General features: G+C 40.6%; 1 protein-coding gene across 3 annotated transcripts in view; it reads right to left on the reverse strand.

Moving 5' to 3' along the window:
• Nucleotides 1–24,151, reverse strand: part of SDK1 (sidekick cell adhesion molecule 1) — a 1,143,865-nt gene extending 1,119,714 nt beyond the window's left edge. For 2 of the 3 annotated variants that reach the window (XM_072597683.1, XM_072597681.1), the window contains exons 1-2: nt 24,028–24,151; nt 21,102–21,817 (exon numbers count right to left, since the gene is read on the reverse strand). In XM_072597683.1, the coding sequence (XP_072453784.1) occupies nt 21,102–21,564 (463 nt within the window). In that variant the 5' untranslated portion in view covers nt 21,565–21,817; nt 24,028–24,151. Of the gene's footprint in view, nt 1–21,101; nt 21,818–23,855; nt 23,964–24,027 lie in introns of those variants that run through there. The other variant, XM_072597682.1, reaches the window with a different exon arrangement.
• Nucleotides 24,152–24,910: the final 759 nt, after the last annotated feature.

Below are 24,910 nucleotides of genomic sequence, written 5' to 3' on the forward strand. Positions count from 1 at the left end.
ATCAAGGAAAACTGCCCTGAGATTCTAGAACCAGAGGGCAAAATAAATATTCAAGGAATCCACAGAACACCGCCTGAAAGAGATCCAAAAAGAGAAACTCCTAGGAACATTGAGGCCAAATTCCAGAGTTCCCAGGTCAAGGAGAAAATACTGCAGGCAGCTAGAAAGAAACAATTCAAGTATTGTGGAAATACAATCAGGATAACACAAGATCTAGCAGCCTCTACATTAAGGGATCGAAGGGCATGGAACAGTATATTCCAGAAGTCAAAGGAACTAGGACTAAAACCAAGAATCACCTACCCAGCAAAACTGACTATAATACTTCAGGGGAAAAAATGGTCTTTCAATGAAATAGAGGATTTTCAAGTATTCTTGATGAAAAGACCAGAGCTGAAAAGAAAATTTGACTTTCAAACACAAGAATGAAGAGAACCATGAAAAGGTGAACAGCAAAGTGAAGTCATAAGGGACTTACTAAAGTTGAACTGTTTACATTCCTACATGGAAAGACAATATTTGTAACTCTTGAAACATTTCAGTATCTGGGTACTGGGTGGGATTACACATGCACACACGCTCACATACATAGAGACAGAGTGCACAGAGTGAATTGAATAGGATGGGATCATATCTTTAAAACAAAATGAAATCAAGCAGTGAGAGAGAAATATATTGGGAAGAGAAAGGGAGAAATTGAATGGGGCAAATTATCTCTCATAAAAGAGGCAATCAAAAGACTCATTAGTGGAGGGATAAAGAGGGGAGGTGAGAGAAAAACATGAAGTCTACTCTCATCACATTCCACTAAAGAAAAGAATAAAGTGCACACTCATTTTGGTAGGAAAACCTATCTCACAATACAGGAAAGTGGGGGATAAGGGGACAAGCAGGGTGGGGGGGATGATAGAAGGGAGGGCATGAGGAGGAGAGTGCAATTCGAGGTCGACACTCATGGGGAGGGATAGGATCAAAAGAGAATAGAAGTAATGGGGGACAGGATAGGATGGAGGGAAATATAGTTAGTCCTACACAACACAACTATTATGGAAGTCATTTGCAAAACTACACAGATATGGCCTATATTGAATTGCTTGCCTTCCAAAGGGAAGGGGTGGGGAGGGAGGGAGGAAGAGAAGTTGGAACTCAAAGTGTTAGAATCAACTGTCGAGTAATGTTCTTGCCACTAGGAAATAAGAAAAACAGGTAAAGGGGTATAGAAAGCTATCTGCCCCTACAGGACAAAAGAGAAGATGGAGACAAGGGCAGAGAGGGATGATAGAAGAGAGAGCAGATTGGTCATAGGGGCAATTAGAATGCTTGGTGTTTGGGGGGGGAGGGGATAAAAGGGGAGAAAATTTGTAACCCAAAATTTTGTGAAAATGAATGTTAAAAGTTAAATAAATAAATTTAATAATAAAAAAAAATTATACTACTTAGAAAACCAGAAAACTTACAGGTCCTTAGAAGTATATCTGAAAACAGCTGCACAAAGCTCTGAAGCTTAGGACAGTGTGCCCTCCACCCTGGAAGCAAAGCCCCACTTTAGCAAAGAGTTAAGAGTCAAGAAATAGACTGGGAAAACGAGCAAACAACAGAAAAAAATTCTGACCATAAAGAGTTACTATCAAAATACACACTCACAAGAAAAAAGCAAAGTCAAAATTCCTACATCCAAAGCTTCCAAGAAAAATACGAATTGGTCTCAGGCCAAGGAAGAGCTCAAAAAGGATTTTAAAAATTGGAAAAATTGGGAAGAGATATTAGAATGATGAAAGAAAATCATGAAAAATGAGTCAACAGCTTGGTAAAGGAGGAAAAAAATTGAAGAAAATAACACCTTAAAAAACAGGATGGACCAAATGGTTTAAAAAAAGACAAAAATCCAATTAGGAGAAGAATGTCTTGAAAAGCAGAATTGGCCAAATGCTAAAAGAGGCACAAAAATTCACTAAAGAATTCATTAAAAAAGAGAACTGAACAAATGGAAAAGGAGAAATATAATACTTCAATGAAGAAAATAATTCCTCAAAAAATTAAAATTGAACTACTGAAATCTAATGATTCCATGAAACATTAAGAAACAATTAAAAAAAAAGCAAAAAGAATGAAAAACAGAAGACAATATGAGATGTCTTATTAGAAAAACAACTGACCAAAGGAGAAATAATTTAAAAATTATTGGACTTCCTGAAAGCCATGATCAAAGTAAAAAAAGCTTACACATCATCTTTCAAGAAATTATCAAGGAAAACTGCTCTGATATCCTAGAACCAAAGGGTAAAACAGAAATTGAAAGAATCCACCAATCACCTCCTAAAAGACAGGACCTAAGCTCTGCCCCAAGCCACTCCAAAGACCTTTAAATAATGCCCTAAAACAAATCTTGGTGTGGCAGAACCCACAAAATGAAAACTCCCAGGAACATTATAGTTGAATTCCAGAGTTCCCAGATTAAGGAGAAAATATTGCAAGCAGCCAGAAAGAAACAATTCCAGTATCGTGAAGCCACAGTCACGATAACACAAGGTTTACCACTACATTAAAGGATTGGAGGGCTTGGAATATAATATTCCAAAGGGCAAAGGTGCTAGGATTGCAAACAAGAACCACCTACCCAGCAAAACTGAATATAATCCTTAGGAGGTGGACAGGGGGACAGACATTCAAAGAAATAGAGAACGTTCAAGCATTCTTGATGAAAAGACCAGAGCTGAATAGAAAATTTGACTTCCAAACACAAGACTCAAGAGAAGCATGAAAGAATAAACAGGAAAAGGGAATCATAAAGGACTTAATAAGGTTAAACTGTTTACATTCCTACATGGAAAGATGATGCTTGTAACTCATAAGAACTTTCTCATCATTAGGGCAGTTGGAAGGAGTATATATCGACAGAAGGCACAGATATGAGTTGAATATGATGGGATGATATCTTTAAAAATAAAAGTAAGGGGTGAGAAAGAAGAATGCACTGGGAGAAAGAGAAAGGGAGAGGGAGACTGAGGCAAATTATCTCACATAAAAGAGGCAAGAAAGAACTATTATAGTGGTGGGGAAGAGGGAGAAGGCAAAGAGGGAATAACATACACACTCAATTGGGTATAGAAATCTATCTTACCCTACATGAAAATAGGAGGAAGGGAATAAGAGAAGGGGAGTTGCTCACAGAAGAGAGGGCAGATTGGGAGAGGCAACTGTCAGAAGCAAAACATTTTTGAGGAGGGACAGGGTAAAATGAAAAAGAAAATAGAATAAACAGGAGAGGATACAGAATGGAAGGAAATACACTTAGCAATCATAACTGTGAAAAAATGTCAAAGAAAGTTTCTCTGATAAGGGCCTCATGTCTCAAATATATAGAGAAACTAGTCAAATTTATAAAAAGAGCCATTCCCCAATTTACAAATGATCAAAAACTATAAACAGTTTTCAAATGAAGTAATCAAAACTATCTATAGCCATCTTTTAGAAGATGCTCTAAATCACTACTGATTAGAGAAATGCAAATTAAAACAATACCGAACAATACATAATACTAACCTCACATGTATTAGATAGACTAATAGGACAGAAAAGGAGAATGACAAATATTGGAGAAGATGGGAGAAAATTGAGACACTAATGCACTGTTGGTGGAGTTGTGAATTGATTCACCCATTACATAGAACAACTTGGAACTATACCCAAATATTTATATCAGCTCTTTTCTGTTGGCAAAGAATTGGAAATTAAGGGGATGTCCATCAAATGGACAGTGGCTGAACAATTTGTGGTATATGATTATGATGGAATACTATTATGATATAAGAAACTATTAGCTAGATGCTTTCTAAAAACAAACCTGGAGAGACTTACAGGAACTAATGCAAAGTGAAAGGAAGAGAAACAGGAGAACATTGTACACAGTAGCAGCAACATATTAAGAGGATCAACTTTGAATGACTCAGCTATTCTCAGCAATACAATGATACAGGATAACTATGTAGGATTACCCATTCATGAAGTCTAAACACAGATGAAAGCATGCTTTTTTTTATTTTATTTTTCTTTGGTTTTTACTTTGGTCTCTTTTCTTTCACAACATGACTAATATGGAAATATGTTTTGTATGACTGCATATGTATACACTATATCAAATTGCTTACCTTCTCAATGAAGGGGGTGGAGAGGAAGAGAGAGAATTTGATACTCAATTTTTAAAAATGAATGTTGAAAACTGTTTTCACATGTAGTTGAGGAAAATTAATGTATTAAATTTTTTAAAGATATTGGTTTTTTGACTAAATCCTTACACCACAGACTATAACAGGCACAAAATACATATGTGACCTAAATACTGAAGATCATATCATAAAAGGGAGATAAGAACTAGATTGGTACTTTTTCACAACTGAATAAGAGTAAAAATTCAAATAAGAGTTAGAGACAATAACAAAGATAAAATAGATAACTTTGATTAAATGAAATTGAAAAGCATTTACACCAAACAGAAAATAATCAATGCAGTTAACATAAGACAGGAAATATGGGAGGGGGAATAAATCTTTGTATCAAAGATCTCTGATAGACATATCCCAAATGTATGGGAAACTAGCTCAGTTATTAAAGACCAAAAACCAGTCAATAAATGGTCAAAGGATGTGAATAAGCAGCTATCAAAAGAATTGCAAAAATATTAACAGCCATATGAAAGGTTACTCTTAATGACCAATAGGAAAAATAAAAATCAAAACCATTAAGGTTTCACCTCACACCCAGCAAATTACTGAGATGAGAATAGTCAATGTTGGAGGTATTAAATAAAAACAGACACAAAAATGTATCACTGGAGGAACTATGAACTTGGAGAAACACTGATTCTGGAAAACAATTTAAAACTATGCTTTAAAAAACCTAAGATGAGGGGGCTGAGCCAAGATGGCAGAGTAGGAGGACAGACCTGCTCTAACTCTGAACCCATAGCCCATAAAACACCTGTCAAAAATGACTCCAAACAAATTCTAGAGCAGTAGAAGCCACAAAACAACAGAGTGAAAGAGATTTCAAGCCAAAGACAGCCTGGAAGGCCAACAGGAAATGTCTATCGCACCAGGCTTAGACTGGAGGGCAGCCCAGCCTTGGCGTGCAAGGACAGGACTGGAGCAGACTTCAGGGTACAGAATCACAGGTAGCAGCTGTGGTCACCAGGTTTCTCAACCCACAAACACCAAGGAAAGCTTCAAAGGTCAGTGAGAAAGCTCTTTCACCCAAATGAGAAGGGAACAGGGTCTGGCCCTAGCTCTGGTCTCAGGGTGGCAGCAGTCACTGCAGCAGGAGCCAACAGCATCCATTTTTAGAGCCCTCCACTTAAAGATCCTGGGGGAATTCAGCAACCAATCTGGATTTCAGCCCTGAGTGGCAGTCCTGGGGTGAGGAAGAGTGCTGACTTGGTGGAGCTGGTGGTGACGGTGGAGAAGGAATCCTACTTGCAGATTCTAGGCAGATAAGAACACTTGTTGTTCACAGATAACAGTGTAGCACAGGAGAGAAGTAAACTCCTCTCCCTTGATTGTGCCACCTTGGAGGAACTGGGAACTTACAGGTCCCTAGAGTATACCCTCCACTTGACAAAGGACTCAAAATTCAAGTAACTGGCTGGGAAAATGCCCAAAAAGGGGGGAAAAAATAAGACTAAGCAAGATTACTTTCATGGTGAATAGGTATTTTCTTCCATCCTTTCAGATGAGGAAGAACAAAGCATACCATCAGAGGAAAACATAAAAGTCAAAGCTTCTGCATCCAAAATCTCCAAAAAAATATGCAATGGTCTCAGGTCATGGAAGAGTTCAAAAGGGATTTTGAAAATCAAGTAATGGTGGAGGAAAAATTGGGAAGAGAAGTGAGAATGATGCAAGAAAATCATGAAAAGCGAGTCAATAGCTTGCTAAAGGAAACTCAAAAAAATGCTGAAGAAAATAATACCTTGAAAAATAGGCTAACTCAATTGACAAAAGAGGTTCAAAGAGTCAATGAGGAGAAGAATGCTTTAAAAAGCAGAATTAGCCAAATGGAAAAGGAGGTTCGAAAGCTCACTGAAGAAAATAGTTCCATAAAAATTAGAATAGAACAGATGGAAGGTAATGACTTTATGAGAAACCAAGAAATTACAAAACAAAACCAAAAGAATGAAAAAACAGAAGACAACGGGAAATATCTCATTGGAAAAACAACTGACCTGGAAAATAGATCCAGGAGAGACAATTTAAAAATTTTGGGACTACCTGAAAGCCATGATCAAAAAAAGAGCCTAGGCATTATCTTTCATGAAATTATCAAGGAAAACTGCCCTGATATTCTAGAACCAGAAGGCAAAATAAATATTGAAAGGATTGACTGATCACCTCCTGAAAGAGATCCAAAAAGAGAAACTCATAGGAATATTGTAGCCAAATTCCAGAGTTCCCAGGTCAAGGAGAAAATATTACAAGCAGCTAGAAAGAAACAATTCAAGTATTGTAGAAATACAATCAGTATAACACAATATCTAGCAGCTTCTACATTAAGGGATGAAAGGGCGTGGAATAGGATATTCCAGGAGTCAAAGGAGCTAGGATTAAAACCAACCTACCTAGCAAAACTGAGTATAATACTTCAGGGGAAAAAATGATCTTTTAATGAAATAGAGGACTTTCAAGCACTCCTGAAGAAAAGACCAGAGCTGAAAAGAAAATCTGATTTTCAAACACAAGAATCAAGAGAAACATGAAAAGGTAAACAGGAAAAAGAAATTACAAGGGACTTACTAAAGTTGAACTTTTTATATTCCTACATGGAAAGATAATATTTGGAACTCTTGAAACTTTTCTCAGTATCTGGGTAGGGGGAGGGATCATACATACACACACACACACACACACACACACACACACACACACACACACACATAGAGAGAGAGAAAGAGACAGACACAGACACAGAGAGACTGAGAGCATAGGGAGAGTTGACTAGGAAGGGATCACATTCAAAAAAAAAGAAAATTAAGGAGTAAAAGAGGAATACATTGTGAAGAGAAAGGAAGAAATGGAATGGGACGTATTATCTCTCATAGAAGAGGCAAGAAAAAGCTTTTCCAATGCAGGGGAAAAAAGGAGAGGTGAGAGGGAAAAAATGAAGCTTACTCTCATCACATGTGACTCAAGGAAGGAATAACAGGCACACTCAATTTGGTATGAAAATCTATCTTACACTACAGGAAAGTAGGGGAGAAAGGGATAAGCAGGGCTGGGGGAAGGATGGAAGGGAGAGCAACTGGGAAGAGGGAGCAATTAGAAGTAAACACTCTTGGGGAGGGACAAGGTCAAAAGAGAGAATAGAAGAAATGGATGGCAGAATAGGATAGAGGGAAATATAGGTAGCCTTTCACAATGTTACTATTATATAAGTTATTTGCAAAACTACACATATACAGCCTATATTGAATTGCTTGCCTTCTCAGTGGGGGTGGGGAGGGAGGATGGAAAAGAAGTTGAAACTCAAAGTTATAGGAATAAATGTTGAGAATTGTTTTTGAATACAACTGGGAAATAAGAAATACAGGTAATGGGATACAGAAATTTATCTTGCCCTACAGGACAAGAGAGAAGAAGGGGATAAGGGAAGGATGTTAGAAGGGAGGGCACATTGGTGGAAGGGGCAATCAGAACGCAAGGTGTGTTGAGGGGGGAGGGGAAATACGGGGAAAAAATTTGGAACTCAAAATTTTGTGGAAATGAATGTTGAAAATTTAAAAGAAAAAAATTTTTAAAAAAACTAAGATAACTATAACCTTTGATCCCAAGATTCTACTTTTAGGATCAACCCCCCAGGTAGTGAAAGACAGAAAGAAAAGACTCACAAAAATATTCATATCAACACTTTTCGTAGTAGCAAAGAACTAGAAACTAAGTGGCTCATTATCAATTGTAAATAGCTAAACAAATTTTGGTAGATAAATGGACTTGTAATTGTACCTTTAACATGCAATAAAATATAATTCTACCCTAAAAAATGTGAAGGATTCAAAGAACCACAAGATGATTTATATGAACTGATGAAGAGCTAAGTAAGCAGAACCAGAAAAACAATGGTTACAACAACATAAATGGAAACAACAACAAAAGGAAAAATACAAAACTTAGTTCTATGCAATTCTCATGACTAACCCTTAGCCTCAGAGAACAGATGAGAAAATGAACATTCTCCTTTCTTTCCAGAGGTGAGGAATTAAAGTGTAGAATACTGAATATACTGCCAGACTTAGTGTATGTATTGATTAGTTTTTCTAATCTGCTGTTTTTCTATTTATGCTTGATTCTTTATTATAAAAGATTACTGATAAGCAGCCAGTCAACAGGCACTGAAGAAAAATCAAAAAGCATTCATTAAGCACCTACCATGCACTACAGCTGGGAATACAAAGAAAGACAAAAGCATCCTATGCTCTCAGAGAGCTCACAGATTAACAGGAAAGATTCCATGCAAACAACTATGTACAAACAAGATATACATACACACATACACACACACATACACACACAACTATAATATAGATAGATAGATAGATAGATAGATAGATAGATAGATAGATAGATAGATAGATAGATAGATAGATAGATGATAGATAGAGATAGATAGATAGATAGATAGATAGATAGATAGATAGATAGATAGATAGATAGATAGATAGATAGATAATAAATTGGAGATCATCCCATAGGGAAGATACTACTAGTATTAAGGGAGAAGCAAGAAAGACCTCTTGAAGACAGAGGAATTTTAGATACAACTTGAAAGAAGTCAGGGAAGTCAGAAGGTAGATGTGAAGATGGACAGAATTTCAGTCATGGGGAATGGCCAGGGAAAATGTACAGGGCCAAGAGATGGAGTGGCTTCTGTGAGAAATAGCAAGTAAGCCAGTGTCACTGGATTGCAGTGTATATGGAGAGGAATAGGGTCTAGGAAGACTGGAAAGGTAGGAAGGAGGCAAGTTATGAAGATCTTTAAAAGTGAAACAGAGGATTTTATATTGGATCCTAGAGGTATTAGGGAGCCACTGGAGTTTATTGAATAAGAGGGTTACATGATCAGACTTGTACTTTAGGAAGGTTACTTTAATTAAGCCAGGCACAGTGCTAAGGGCTGAGCATGTAAAGAAAGGCAAAAACAGTCCCTTGTTCTCAAGGAATTCATATTATAATGGCAAAGTCAATATGAAGGATCATTCAATTAATGGGGACTCTAGCAAGAATCTTGCTAGCAATGACTATGTCATAGGGACAACCTATTTCCTTTTCCTGTATATAGATGCAACAGAGGCATCCTTGATCTCCTGGAGGATAACCTTCTCTTGTCATATAACCCACAAGATTTCAGTCAGCTTTTGTGATTTGTGCTAGAATACAATCAGCACCAAGCACTTTGCCACATAAGAGGAGCCATATGGCATTCAAAACCTCATCTTCAGCTGGGTGTTTGAGTTGGGAGCTAGAGAGTGATTGATTTCAACGAGGTGAATGGTCAGTCACTTCAGCATTGAATAGATAATAGTCTGTTGAGAGCACTATGTAAGTGTTCAGCCCAACTCTATAGGATCATGTCCTTACCACTGATCAGTGTGGCTCCATCAATACTAAGTAGTTGAGATGCACCAAAGGTCTTTGGTCCATAAATAGCCTTCAGGGTATCATAAAAACACTTTGGATTGTTACTATCGCATAAAACTGAATTTCATCTGCCTTTTTTACTGAGCCAAGAATCACGCATCTTTCTAAGCTCTGCTTACACTTCACTTTTGATGGCATTAAATGCTCTCTTTTTAGAGTCAGCGGAACTAATCTGCTGGTAGACCCTGTAGAGTTCTCATTCTTCACATAGTAGCTTCTGAATTTCCCCATTTAAATAGGTATATACAAGATATATACCGAGTAGATGGAAGACAATTTCAGAAGATAAATGATACTATTAGCTAGGATAATTGGGAATGAAGTCTTGCAAAAAAAAAAATGGCATTTGAGCTAAGTCTTGAAGGAAGCTAGGAAAACTTACAGGTGGAGGTAAAGGGGTAGGTAAAGGAGCCAGTCAGGGGAAAGGAGCAGAGATCTGAAATGGAGTGTCATTACGTAGGCCAATGTGGATAAATCATACAGTATGGTTTACAGTAAAATACAATTAGACTAGAAAGGAAGGAAGAAGCCAGGTTATAAAGAGCTATAAATGTCCAAAGGAGGAGTTTATATTTTATTCTGAAGGTAATGAAGGGAAAGAGAGGTTGAAGGTAGGGGAGGGGACTGACATGGTCACATCTACACTTTTGAAAAATCACCTTGGAAGCTGAGGGACTGGAGTGGGGAGAGACTTGAGGGAGGAAAACCAGTTATAGAACAATAATAATTAGTGAGAGGAGAGGTGATAAGAGCCTGTCAAAAGTGCATGTGAGGTAGGGAGCATATACGAGAGATGTAGTGAAGGCAGAAATTACAAGTATTAGAAACTGACAGCATATATGGGGTCAATAAGAGTGAAGCACTGAGAATAGCACTGATATTGCAGACCTAGGCAACTGGGATAATCTTGGTAACTTCAAGAGTGAAGTTCAGAAGGGGAAAAATTTGGGGAACCGACAATGAGTTCTATTTTGGACATAATGAGATGTCCAAAACAGGGTTTGAAATATTTACAAGATATCTAGCTCAAGATGTCCAAAAGGCAGTTATGGCTGAGTATTGCAGTTCAGGAGAAAAACAAGTGCTGGATAGAAAAGATTTAAAAATTGAATTTTTATCTTTTTAAAAATTTTTTTTATCAATTTAATTTTTATCTATTAAAAACTGAACCTGTTGATTAATTTGAACCTATTAATAAAATGATTAAATTGATAAGATGGTCACCACGTAAGATATTATAGAGGAGAAAAAGAAGAGGACCCAGGACAGAGTCTTGGGTGACAACTGCGGTAATGGACATGGCATGGATAATGAATCAGCAAAGGAGTCTGAAGAGTAGTGAAACATAGAAAAACCAGGACAGAGTGATTTCATGGAAACTTAAAGAGCGAGAGAGTATCCAGGAGGAAGAATAATTAATAACATCAAACATGGCAGAAAAGTCAAGAAGGATCAGGATTGAGAAAAAGACCATTAAATTAATCAATTAAAAGACCCTTAGTAACTTTAAATAGGAGAGGTTAGATTGAATGATAAGGTCAGAAGCTAGATTACAGGATGTTTCTAATAGAGAAGAGAGTAGAAACACCAAGTGTAGACAGCTTGCAAAAGGAGGTTAGTTGTTAAGGGGAAAAGAAATCTAAGACAACAGTTAACAATGTTAACTGTTAACAGCAAGGAACCCAACATACACAGGAGGGCCTGCTATTACAGGTTCTTACATCTGAAAGTAACTTTTGAGGGGTCAACAATCTACTTTAATGAAGCACATATAACATTCACTTAGTTCAGGGGGAAAAGTCAGCACCCTGAACTTCAGAGAAAAGACAAACAGAAATTAGAAGCAGAAATTACAAACAGAAAGACCAACAAGGGGTTGGGGGGGAAAGGCCTCCTCAATACCTACCCAGAGTCTTATCTGGCTCAGGAACATTTTTCCAAAGCAAAATCTGACCTCAGAGTATATGTAGAGGTAGAGAGAGAGAGAGAGAGAGAGAGAGAGAGAGAGAGAGAGAGAGAGAGAGAGAGAGAGACCAAAGGCCTCACAACCCAAGTGGTCGGTGCCTAATTACCAAAAGGCATGATAGCATTCAAGCAAGCAAACCTCCCCAAAAGCAAACTTTCCTTAATAGCCCTGCCTGAGGCCTATTAATGGGAGGGGGAAGCTTTTTAACTCCCATTACACAATGCTAGGAGGGTCAGGGGAAGGGTTTTTTTTTCTTAGTTTTATTTTGTTTTAGGATAGGGATATGTTTGTAGGCAAGAGGGAAGGAGCTAGTAAATAGGATGACATTGAACATGAGAGAGAATAGGGATAAGGATAGTGACCATTTGCTAGAGAAGTCCGGAGAAGAGGATGGGAACAAGGATGCAAGTAAAAGTGTTGATTTTGTCTAGAAGACTGGCTATCTCTTTATCCAAGACTAGAGTGAAGGAGGAGACAGTCTGAATGATGTAAGGGATGATAAGGAAGGAAAAGAACACAGGAGAGAAATATTCTCAGAAATGAAAGTGATGAGGAAAAAACAATCAATAAAAAAAGCAAATAAATAAAAAGACAAAGACTTTGTTGTTCCTACTCTGAGAGATGAGCCCAGGTAGCAATGGAAAGACCAAATAAATGCATTAGAAAAATGATTCGGCCATCACTATAAAGGACAAACTGGAAAGGACAGGGTGTCAAAGCAGTAAGACAGATAAAGGGTTTTATCCATCTGAGGCTACCAAAGTGGTCAAGACAGGGAATTTAAGAGACACTTACCTACTGTACAAAGAACACTTACCTGCTTAGCTACCTGCCACCTATATGAACACACCCGAACTACAACATCCCTTGTCACATAATATAGTTATAGCAGGGGATCCTGGCCTCTCACAGTCTACTTGTATTTAAACAAAACATCTGATAGTGTTTTTTATGAGATTTCTTGTAGAAGATAAAGAAATATGGTCTTTATGATAGCATAATTAGGTCAGTTTATAGCTGTTTGAATGATAAAACCCAAAGAATATTTATTAATAGACATATCAAATTGGATGGAAGTCTCCAGTGGTCTCCCATGGAACTCTATCTTCACCTCTTCCCCTCATTCAACATTTTCATCAATGACTTAGATGATGATAAATGTCATAACTATCAAATTTATGCAGGAGAAAATTACAAGGGATCGGTAAAATGCTGGATGACAAAATCATGATTCAAAAAAATATCAAAAAACTGGTATCATGAGGCGGAGCCAAGATGGCGAAGTAGGAAGATGCACATACACGTAGCTCCGAACACACAAACCACAGAACGGCTAGAGGGGACCAAGCCAGGGCGAATTCTGCACCCAGAGACCATGGAGTATTGGAGCGAGGGAGATTTCTGCTCCGGAGAGACCTGTGGACCTCTCGCGTGGAGTCCTTCGCGCTGCGGACTGGGCGCCGGGATGGGGAGCAGAGTGCGGCCCTGCCGCGGCCGCGACACTGAGGGGAGGAGATCCGAGAGGGCTACAGGGATGGGATCTCCAGGGGCCACACGGGTCCCCCCACCCACAGAGGGACCTGCAAACCTCTCGCAAAAGGTCCATCGCGCTGCAGACGCCGAGCCCAGCCCGGACCTGTGGCAGCGGCGGCGGCAGCCTCAGCTCCGAGAGGCACAGATCTGAGAGGGCTCCGGAGGCGGGATCTTCAGCGGCAGCACGGGCCCCCCCACCAACAGGTGACTGATGGGGGGTGGGTGAGAGAGTCTCTTTGGCGGGTTGAGAGGGGAGTGGGGTGCCCCCAAGGCTCGGGCCCCCCCGGGAGGTGGGAGCTGAGAGGCGGCTGCGGACGGGGGCTCCCCAAAGGGGCAGGAGCCTGGATCCATTGTGGAAGGTCTGTGCATAAACCCCCAGAGGGAACTATGCCTGAGAGGCGGCCCTGCCCCTGACCACCTGAACTTAATTCTCACACTGAAAAGCAGCCCTGCCTCTGCCAAAAATCCTAAGGCCGGAAGCAGCATTTGAATTTCAGTCCCCAAACGCTGGCTGGGAGGACCAGGAGGCGAGGTGGGTGTGAGAACATTCAGAGGTCAGGCCACTGGTTGGAGAAAATGCCAAGAAAAGGAAAAAGAGATAAAACTATTAAAGGGTACTTTATCGAAGAAAAGACACTTCCTCCCTTCCTTTCTGATGGGGAGGAACAATGCTTGCCATCAGGCAAAGACACAGAAATCGAGGATTCTGTGTCCCAGCCCACCCAATGGGCTCGGGCCATGGAAGAGCTCAAGAGGAATTTTGAAAATCAAGTTAGAGAGGTGGAGGAAAGACTGGGAAGGGAAATGAGAGGGATGAGGGAGAAGCATGAAAAACAGATCAGCTCCCTGCTAAAGGAGAACCAAAAAAATCTTGAAGAAATTGGCACCTTGAGAACTAGCCTAACTCAGCTGGCAAGGGAGGTGCAAGGGGCCAATGAGGAGAAGAATGCTTTCAAAAGCAGAATTAACCAAATGGAAAAGGAGATTCAAAAGCTCACTGAAGAAAATAGATCTTTCAAAACTGGAATGGTACGGATGGACGCTAAGGACTTTTCGAGAAAGACAGATATCTCAGAACATACCGCTCAGATTCGAAAAATGGAAGATAATGTGAAATATCTTATTGGAAAAACAACTGACCTGGAAAATAGAATCAGGAGAGACAATGTAAAAATTCTGGGACTACCTGAAAACCATGATCAAAAGAAGAGCCTAGACATCATCTTCCATGAAATTATCAAGGAAAACTGCCCTGAGATTCTAGAACCAGAAGGCAAAATAAATATTCAAGGAATCCGCAGAACACCGCATGAAAGAGATCCAAAAAGAGAAACTCCTAGGAGCATTGTGGCCAAATTCCAGAATTTCCAGGTGAAAGAGAAAATATTGCAAGCAGCTAGAAAGAAACAATTCAAGTATTATGGAAATACAATCAGGATAGCACAAGATCTGGCACCTCTACATTGAGGGATAGAAGGGAATGGAATAGGATATTCCAGAAGTTAAAGGAACTAGGACTGAAGCCAAGAATCACCTACCCAGCAAAACTGAGTATAATACTTCAGGAGAAAAAAGGGTCTTTCAATGAAATAGAAGACTTTCAAATTTTCCTGATGAAAAGACCAGAGCTGGAAAGAAAATTTGACTTTCTAACACAAGAATGAAGAGAACCATGAAAAGGCGAACAGCAAAGAGAAATCATAAGGGACTTACTAAAGTTGAACTGTTTACATTCCTACATGGAAAGACAATATTTATAACTCTTGAAACATTTCAGTATCTGAGCACTGGGTGGGAGTACACACACACACACACATGCACACACGCACACATACATAGAGACAGAGTGCAGAGAGTGAATTGAAGAGGATGGGATCATATACTAAAAAAAAAAATGAAAGCAAGCAGTGAGAGAGAAATATTGGGAGGAGAAAGGGAGAAGTTATATGGGGCAAATTATCTCTCATAAAAGAGGCAAGCAAAAGACTTATTAGTGGAGGGATAAAGAGGGGAGGCAAGAGAAAAACATGAGGTCTACTCTCATCACATTCCACTAAAGGAAAGAATATAATGCACACTCATTTTGATAGGAAAACCTATCTCATTATACAGGAGAGTGGGGGACAGGGGCACAAGCAGGGTGGGGGGGAGGATGGAGGGGAGGGCACGGGGAGGAGAATGCAATACGAGGTCGACACTCATGGGGAGGGAAAGGACCATAAGAAAATAGAAGTAAAGGGGGACAGGATAGGATGGAGGGAAATATAATTAGTCCTATACAACACAACTAGTATGGAAATCATTTGCAAAACTAAACAGATATGGCCTATATTGAATTGCCTGTCTTTCAAGGGGAAAGGGTGGAGAGGGAGGGAGCTAAGGAGGTTAGAACTCAAAGTGTTAGGACCAAATGTAATGTTCTTACCACTGGGTAACAAGAAATACAGGTTAAGGGGTCAAGAAAGCTATCTGGTCCTACAAGACAAAAGAGAAGATGGAGACAAGGGCAGGGAGGGAGGATAGAGGAGAGAGCAGATAGGTCACAAGGGCAATTAGAAAGCTGGGGTTTGGGGGGGGAGGGGATAAAAGGGGAGAAAATTTGTAACCCAAAATTGTGTGAAAATAAATGTAAAAATTAATTTAAAAAAATTAAAAATAAAAAAAAAATTAAAAAAAAATAAAAAAAATAAAAAAAACTGGTATCATGAGCAAAAATTTATGATTATTAAAGTTCACGATTGTGTACAGGATTGGCTTAGTAAGTAGTTCATTTTTTAAAATGTTGGGGATTTTAGCTAATTCCATAATGAGAGGCAATGTGGTATAAGGGGTAGAGAACCAGCTTCAGAGTCCGAAAAAACTGGGCCCAAGTCCTACTTCTGACACTTACTGACTCCATAACCGGAACCAAGACACTTAATTTTTCAGTGCCCCAAGGCAGTTCTCCAGGACGAAAAGTTGTTGAAAAAGTACCAGTCTGAAAGGGCCTCAAGCAGAGTAAAATCAGGATTCAGAGCAAGGTGAAAGACTTGGTTTGATTTTGGGCAGAGCGCATGTTTTTATGTACAGGTATGTGGTCCAGTCATACCCTACAAATCCTCCTGACATCCCTTGAGGTAGGAATTCCTGCTATGCTCCTCATTCTCTACACCAATCTAGAAGGCAACAAGTAGATCACATTGTTTATGTAGCTCCAAAGGACAGAACTAAGACCAATGAATCAAAGTTATAAAGAAGATCATAGAGAACTCTCCAGAAATTAGAGCAGCTCAAAAATGAAATGGGTTGCTATGAGAAGTTGTGAGTTCCCAATAACTGGAAATGTTCAAGCACAAATGTGATAATTACTTGACAGAGGAGATGAAGGTGGGGGATTCTTAAACAAGGTAAGAGATTGGACCATCTGGACTCAAAGACCCCTCCTAACTAACAGTATATAATTCTAACTGATGATTCACCCACATCTGCATTCACAGCTAGCAAATCCAGCTACCTTAGATATTCAGTTTAATTAAGCTTGGTACTTAATTCAGAGAACTGGATTGTGTAACTTTTTATGTTTTTTCTTTCATGTTTTGCCTTAGTTTTAACAAAAGCTCTTTTTAAAAACTTTCTATCACTTTTGAGTACCCATGTTAAAGAAATTTTCCACATGCTAAGAGTAGATGTTAGTGTGCCCCTAGTGTCCAATCATGGTGATGGCAACAAATACCTGTTTTAGCAATAGGGAACTGAATTAAGAATGTTAGAATAATACAGAAACAATATTTTTTGAAGAACTGATAAACAGAAGTATGTATGAAATGATTTCACATATATATATACAAATTATATATATATATATATGTATATATATATATATATGTATATACATATTTGTGTCCAAAGGTAATCATCTCTGGGGGGAGGGGAGGAAGTAAAGAAAAAAAGTTGCATAATAACTTTATTATATATTTAAAAGGAATAGCAAATTGTACATAATAGATTTGCAGTTTCATGTGCAATCATCTTTTTTTCAATTTTACTATATTATGGAAATGCTTCTTTTATTTCTTAAATTCAGAATAAAATAAATTTTAAATTTTTTTTAAAAAAATGCATAAACAAAATTTTCCTGAAGCAGCATATGTTCTTATAGTTAATGTTTTCTGTTCACAGTGATAACTGGAGGTCCTGAAAATTTTTAACACATTATCCTGAATTTCATTCTCTCTCCTTTCCTCCTGATCCCATAGTTCTCTAAAAAGCTCTAAACTTATTCACAACTCCATCTCAACCTAAGACAGTGGGACTCTCAATTTTCCCATTCACCATCCTCTCCATTAAGCAGGTGGCTAGGTCATTGTTTCTTCTCTGAAATACTACCAGATTAAAGAAATCTCTCAGTTCCATTGATACAACCTACCCAGAGATGTCTGTCCCAGACTATCCCTTTTAAACTCAATAATTAGCATAAGAGGAAATCAGGAGGTAATTAGGAAAGAAATGAAAATAGAGATTCAGATGATATTTGTGAAGGATTTTTGGTAATACAAACATTCAACATTTTGGTGCTTCCTTTAATTGTACATTGTTGAAATTTTCAAAATTTCTATTCTTCAAAACGTAAAATTGCCTTAAATATGAGGCCAGTTAAAGATGTTCAGCCTTTTTTCTGTTGTGTCCAACTCCTGATCCTATTTGGAGTTTTCTTGGCTAAGATACTGCAGGAGTTTGCCATTTCCTCCTCCAGCTCATTTTACAGATGAGAAACCTGAGGCAAACAGGATTAAGTGACTTGCCCAGGGTCATATGGCTACTGTCTGACATCAAATTTGAACTCATGTCTTACTGACTTCAGGGCTGTCACATTATCTACTCCACCACCTAACAGCCCAGTAACATATTTCTAAAGTCCTATAAGTAACTAAATGCAAAAATATTGGCATCTTTTCTTCTCATTTAACCACATTTGTTGCCTTATCTTTCCTTTATAATGAATACCAATGATTACCAATGTGGCATGAGTATGATAATATGCCAATGTTGGACTCTAAAGAGTCAGTAACTAATATAGAGTAACCAGCTATCTTTACTCTAATATTCATTGTAGTCTTTAAATATATTTTATGGTTTCTTCTGACTCCATAGTAGGCATAGCATCTACAAAACAGTGTTAGAAATAATATGCTAGTTAACAGACCAAAAGATCTCATAGGTATCTCTCAACTATCTTTTAGTCCAGAAGTCACACTTCCAAAAGTTGAGTTCTAGCTCCTCAGTGGACAAAGCTAGTAAAATACATATAGTCACTTTCATTTTGAATAAAAGATGTTTATCTCAACTACAATTTCACAATGCTTTTTTTAAAAAAAGGAAACAACACAAATAAACGTATATAAAATTGTCATATAAGATATTATTCATGAGATAAAGTTTAGAAATAAAAGTGTTAGTTATAAAAAACTTCGTAAAGTTAAGATTTGAAAGTTTTCCTAGATAAAACTGTTCATTACACAAAGGATTCACTTAACACAAGTTACTCATAATTTCAGTTGTAAACATGCAATTTTTGCTAGTTGTTTGATTTTTTTTCCAAATGTGTCATGAGAAACTGAAGTAGCATTTCAAGAAATTCCAAATAAATTAGTAAAAACTTTGTCTAGCTACATAGAAATAAAACGGTACTTATGACTAGACTTCAACGTAGTCATAAGTTTTCCACTTAGAATGCTGTATTTTATCTGATAAAAGATTCAAGAAAATGTCATGTAACACTCCTGCGCATATGACCAACTCATCATCCCATCAGAAAGCTCCATAGCAGCACCAGAATTTTCATTTTCAAGATACATGAGCTTTTGTCAAATAGTGACATCTCCCCTGTAATATGAATTTTCAATATGATATAAAAAATGATGGATATATCACACACTTCAGAGAGCAGAGAACAGCAACTTGTCAATGAATTTAAAATTTGTGACAACCTATTTGAAGTTCCATTCTCTAAAAGACCAGCACACTTTTATAAACCATGTTAACGTAAAACAGTTGCAAATGTTTTTGTTGAAGATGAGGATTAAGTTCTTTCCGCAAAAATGTATTTGTTGCTTCTGTTCTTTAAAAGACGTTTTCTTTTCATTAGCATTTTTAGTTATAAAAATATTAATTGGTAGTCCTATAAATTCCTATGCATAAAAAGTTGCCATTTCTAGAACATATGCAAAACAAAGCATTGGTTGTCTCCTCACTATTTAAACTTATGTATAAAGCTTCAAGAGTATCATATTTACCGATGTCAAGGAAAGGTACAAGTTACTCTTATCAGAAAACAGATGAAAGAAGAAAAGAAGTATTAAACTGATTCAGACACTTTTTACTTAAGCCCATGTCTTCTGACAATTTAAAAATATAGAACCGCTTTTAAATGTTCTCAAAGTGAGCCAAACAAAAAAGCACGGTGACATTTAAAACTTCCAAATAGAACTAGCAAGCAGTATAGCACCAGCAATACAGCAATTTCTGTTTTCATATAACAAAACAACAAAAGCATTCATTTACAAAGGCCTTAGAAGTAGTTTAGAGAAAAATGATGATACCTAAAAGAGGAGCAGATTAAGAATGGGAAACATTATTAAAACAGAGAATAGTTTTTTCCTCCTGAGTTAAAAAATAAATAAAAATGGAGGATTTTATATAGTTACATAAATTCCATAAACACTGAAGATCAACAGAAGCTTTATGATACCCTCTTTCCATATGTAGTTATCTAAAACAGATAATACAGCGAGTTCTTTCATATGATATTCCACAAAATTGTCATTGAGTACCTAGTTAAGTTTCTCTAAAATGGCTAAAAGGATAATAGTTACATTAACTCTTTCAAAAGGTAGTGTTGAAGATTTTTATTTGTTTTTTAAAAGGTCATTAAACTTTAATGAAATAGGATGTTAAGTGGAATAAAGAATGTTCTTGATTTAGAATAAATATTTTAAAATAGAAAAAAATCATATTATAAACATTTATTAACTTTAGCATTTCAAATCATCAGATCCTCTTTCCTCACTTTAGAAACCACTATTGTGGTCCAGCACAAGTAAACGTAGCATAGGGGCCAAAAATCAACAACAAAGTGAGAACTTCATTTAAACTTTTGCACAACCAGTCTTAACACTTGCTCTGTTACACATCCAAATGAATTCAACAATTTAGGAGAACTGAGGAAGTGGAGGGAGGGAAGGAGAGAGAAAGGGGGTGAAAATAACTGAAATTTAAGTGACTTGATACTTCACAGTTCACGTCTATTGGTGGCTTGTCATCCACCATTTAGAGACTCAGTTGCATGGAAGAGTCTCTGGTGCGGAAAAACCTAGGTATGATTCAATTGCAATTTTGAAACCATTAAATGTTCTCTGGCAATTCCAAAAAACAAAGTATATGATAATAAAAACAAAACTCACCTACCATACTTCTCAATTATAAAAGAATTTTTACATGTGTGAGTTAGTTCTACTTAGGACTATATGAGCCTTTTTTCTTGACTTCTCTCTGCTCGGATTCTTTCATTTAAACACAGTCTAAAGTTAACCCTTTGCCCCCAGAGATAGGCTCAATTATTCTTTTGGCACAACTTTAGAGATAGGTAAAGGCTGATGAGTAGTTTATTAATGAAACAATGATTCCTCAAAGAAAACGATGGTAGAAGAGAGAAAAGGAAGGCAAGGAAGAGAATTGAGCTTGGAGCTAGCTGCAAACATACATAGAAAGGATTGCACCGATATTTCCATTACCATGCAGAAAATACTTATTGACCACAAATCCTATTCCTGTTAATTTTTTAATGCAAAAAAAATTACCATCTTTCTAAACCAGCATTTCTTAATGTCTAAGAAGGATAGGACAAAATATGTCTATGTGAACAAAATATCTCTGGGTCCTACCTTGTGCCAATGCTTGAAACATGTGGAGCTGAAGCAAGAGAAACGCCCACCATCCGCGACAGAAGAAAAAGAAACATAAGTTGAACTTTATCATCTGTTTTCTCCAGCTATTCCTTCGTGCCATAATCTCTCCTCCGACCTCTTTTCCAATCATTACATCCTCCCTGACTGCCTTCAGATCCGAATGCACGTTTTCACCATCATCCTTCCCAGCCCACTGTGAGGCTGGGCTTTCTTTGGTTAAGTGGGAACTTGTATTCCTGTTGCTCCGGTGCTGAAGTTTGGCGGATGCTGGCTTCTCTTGTTCATAAGAGGCAAGGACTTGGTGGTTTGTGCTCACTTGGCATGCAACCCGAAGGCAATACTCCGTGTGCATGACTGTATTATAATCGCCATCTAAATCAATGTATCTTGTAGAAGTATTGATTGCACCAAAACAACCAGTCAGAAATGTGAAACACATGTTTCTCTGCCTTGTCACATCCAATGCCTTCCACGCAGGCTGAGACAGTGCAAGTTTACTGAAGCTGGCTAGTATTTCGGTAAATCTGGATCCTTCATCGCAGCACTAAAACAAACAGGAGATTGTTCCATTCCACCCAGCCAGCAACTGAAGACGGCAAGCCAGAGAGTACCTTTCATATACCGCAAAGAGGACGAAAACTATATTCCCATTAGATTTTCACTGATCATGGGAGTTTCCAGGTTTCAATTCCCTGTGAAATATTACATTCTTTTACTACATGGGGAAAAAAAAACAACAAATAGAAAAAAAGGGACAGAAGGAAGCACTCTCATCATCAACCTCCCGTAGGGACGGTTTACTTCACACCACTGCAAAATTAGCATTAGGATAGTAGATAGGGGAGTCTCCAAACATCCTCCAACCTCTTAGTTGCATGCACCCAGAAATATGCAAGCGTACCCGCTTTCCTAGCATACAAAAAAAAGCTCTGATCTGTACTGGGAGCAGACAGAGGAGGGTAGGAGATGAAAAGGGTTGTCTCAGGCAGGTAAGTGGCTTAGTTCTCGCTCGGGTTGCAACCGGCCTGGCAGGGAGGGTGGCCAGGTGCGGTGTGTGATGATAGAGAGGGCAGCTTGGGAGGAAAGATGAGGACTAAGAAGCCACTGCGAGTGGGGATGGGTGTGGGTGGGTGTACACGAGAGGCTAGGGGGGAGCAGGGAGAAGAAGGAGTAGGAGGAGGGGGGAAGGTTGGTACTGGCGGGGAAGGGCGAGTGGGGAACGTTTCAGAGACAAGGGTTTCGAGCTGGGTAATAGAGAAATGAGAGGGGAGAGGAGGAAATAGATCTAAGGGGAAATCGCCTGAACTCTTACAGGCAGTTCGGGAGGATAGTGGAGAGCACTCAGTGTTCAGATGGAGGTGTGGGTGAAGACAGAATATGAGGGAGCTGAGGACAGTGAAATGGGGGGTGAGGAAAGAGGAGGAAATTGAGGTGAGGAACACCCCCTCCCAAGACCCCTTCCAGCAGCTGGCGTGGGGGAGGAGGGTATGTCTGACTGGGGTGAAAGATTCCACGGCTTGAGGGGTATGATGGGGAGGAGGATAATAATGATGTCGGGGTGGGGGACAATCAGGGTGGCGAACCTGCTGAGGTGGGGAGAGCGAGGATGCTAGGAAGGGGGGATTATTGGGGTGACCAGTGAGAATGCTAGGGAAAGGGGACTGCTGGTCTAAAGAGGATAAGAAGGCCAGGGAAATGGGTGATCCTGGAGGGAGAGGGTGAGAGTGCTGGGGAGAGGGGTCTGATTGGGTAAGGAGAGGGGTAAGAATCCTGAGGAGAGGGGTATCCGGGGCGAGAGGGTGAGAATGCTGGGGAAAGGAGTCTGCTGGAGTAATGGGTGGTAAGAATGCTGGGGAGGGGGATATTTGGGGGGAAATGGTGAGTATGCTGAGGAAAGGGGACTGACTGCTGGGGTGAGGGAGGTAAGAAAGCTGAAGAGAAGGGGTTCCTTGGGGGAGAGGGGATTGCTGAACTTGGGGGTAAGAATGTTGGGGAAAGGGGGGAGAGAAGGGAAATGCTGGGGAAGAGGGACTGCTTGGGATAGAGGGGTAATAATGTTTAGGAGAGGGGGGCAATATCGTTTAAGAGAGGGAAAGCCTAAGGGGACAGGCGGAGAATGTTGAGAAAAAGGACACCGCTCGGGTTAGGGGATTAAGAATGCGGCGGGGGGAGCGGGTGAAAATGTTGGGGAAAAGGGGACTACTGGGGCTTAGGGGGTAAACATACCGAGAAGAAAGGGTTCTTGGGGGAGAAGTAAGAATGTTGGGGACAAGGTGAGAAGAGTAAGAATGCTGGGGAGTGGAGGGGTTCGTGGAGGAGGTGAGAATGTTGGGGAAAGATGATTCTTGGGGTTAAGAACGCTAAGAAGAGGGCGTCCTAGGGGAGAGGGGACCGCTGGGTTGGGCGGGGGGGAGGGAATAAGCATGCTGGGGGGTGTCCTGAGAGAGATGGTGAGAATCCTGGGGTGCGGGGCGCTTCACAAGTCACCCCACCAACTGCTGCTTCGGACTCCCCCCCCCACCACCAAGCCGCCCCGGACTCCTCGGACATCCCCAGAGGCCACGAGCAGCGAGGAGGAGAGGGCGTCCGCGGGTGCCCCTCTGCCGCAACAGCTGGAGGTGGGAGGGGGCGCACTAGGGAGCATCCCCTGGGCCGGGGATGGGGATGGAGGGTGGGGATCCACTCTCACTATTGCTCTCCCTCCCTCCCTTCCCCGCCTTTGGGACGCACCGACGGAGTGCCAGCGGAGGGTCCGGGGGAGGGGGTTGCCTCATCACCCACCCCCGGCGCCCGGTTCCCTCCGCGGCGCTGTCCCCGAAGAAAGTGAGACGGGGCAGAGGCGCCTCCGCCCGCCCGCCCGCCGCCCTCCAGCCGCCGCCGCCAGAGCGCGGCCAGCACTCACCCGCCGCCGCCGCCGCCGCCGCTTCCCATTCACAGCCCGGCCACACGCGCCGCCTCAGCCCGGAGCTGATTGGAGGAGCCGAGGGGGCTCTGGCGTGTCCCGTTCCTGCCTCCGCTGCTCCCCCCTCCCCCGCCCGGGCCCCGATCCCGGCCCCCCTCGGTTGTTTTCAAACTATCGGGGGCCCGGCCGCGTGGATTCTGCGCCCTCCCTCCCGGGTCCCCTCAGGCCTCTTTCCGCGCCTGCTACGCCCCCTAGGGACCCGCGGTGGGGACTGCACCCGCCGCCGGGCGCCCTGGCGGAGGCAGGAGGGCTGGGCTGCTTGGCGGCGGCGCCCGGCCCGGCTGCCCTCGCTCGCAAGCCTAGGCGCGCCCGGGCATCCCGCGGCGCAGGAGGCGGACGGCCCCCGCCCCCTCGGTCCCCCGGAGCTACTCCTGCTGCGGGAAGGGAGGGCAGAGCGGGGACTTGCAGTTGGCAGAGCGAAGAGGGCGCCTGGAGGGACAGGAAGTTTCCGCTCGCACAGGTGCTTCGTCTCTGCCAGGTTCTGGCTGCAGTGGAGACTGCGGGCAGCCGGGAGAGAGCCTCCTTCGCGGCTCCCCGCCGACTGAATCCAGCTGTGTTCCCGCAGCTGGACAAGAAGGGGATGGTGAAATCATCCAGTAAAATGGGATCCTATTAAACACGGGGTGGGGCTCTTTCGTCTCCTTAACGAATGAGAAATAAAACTTGGCCCCCATCTCTGCTGGCACTTCAGAGAAGTCGGGGGTTTATTTTGGGGGGGGGGGTGCATTCTATTTATGTAGTGGTCTTTTTAAATTATTTATCTATTTACTTGTCTGATGGTTTGATTGCTTGTTTATGGAGTTTAGAGGACGGTCACCAGAGG

The sequence above is a fragment of the Notamacropus eugenii genome, chromosome 3 (genome assembly GCF_028372415.1).
Source record: "Notamacropus eugenii isolate mMacEug1 chromosome 3, mMacEug1.pri_v2, whole genome shotgun sequence".
NCBI classification, from domain to species: Eukaryota; Metazoa; Chordata; class Mammalia; order Diprotodontia; family Macropodidae; genus Notamacropus; species Notamacropus eugenii.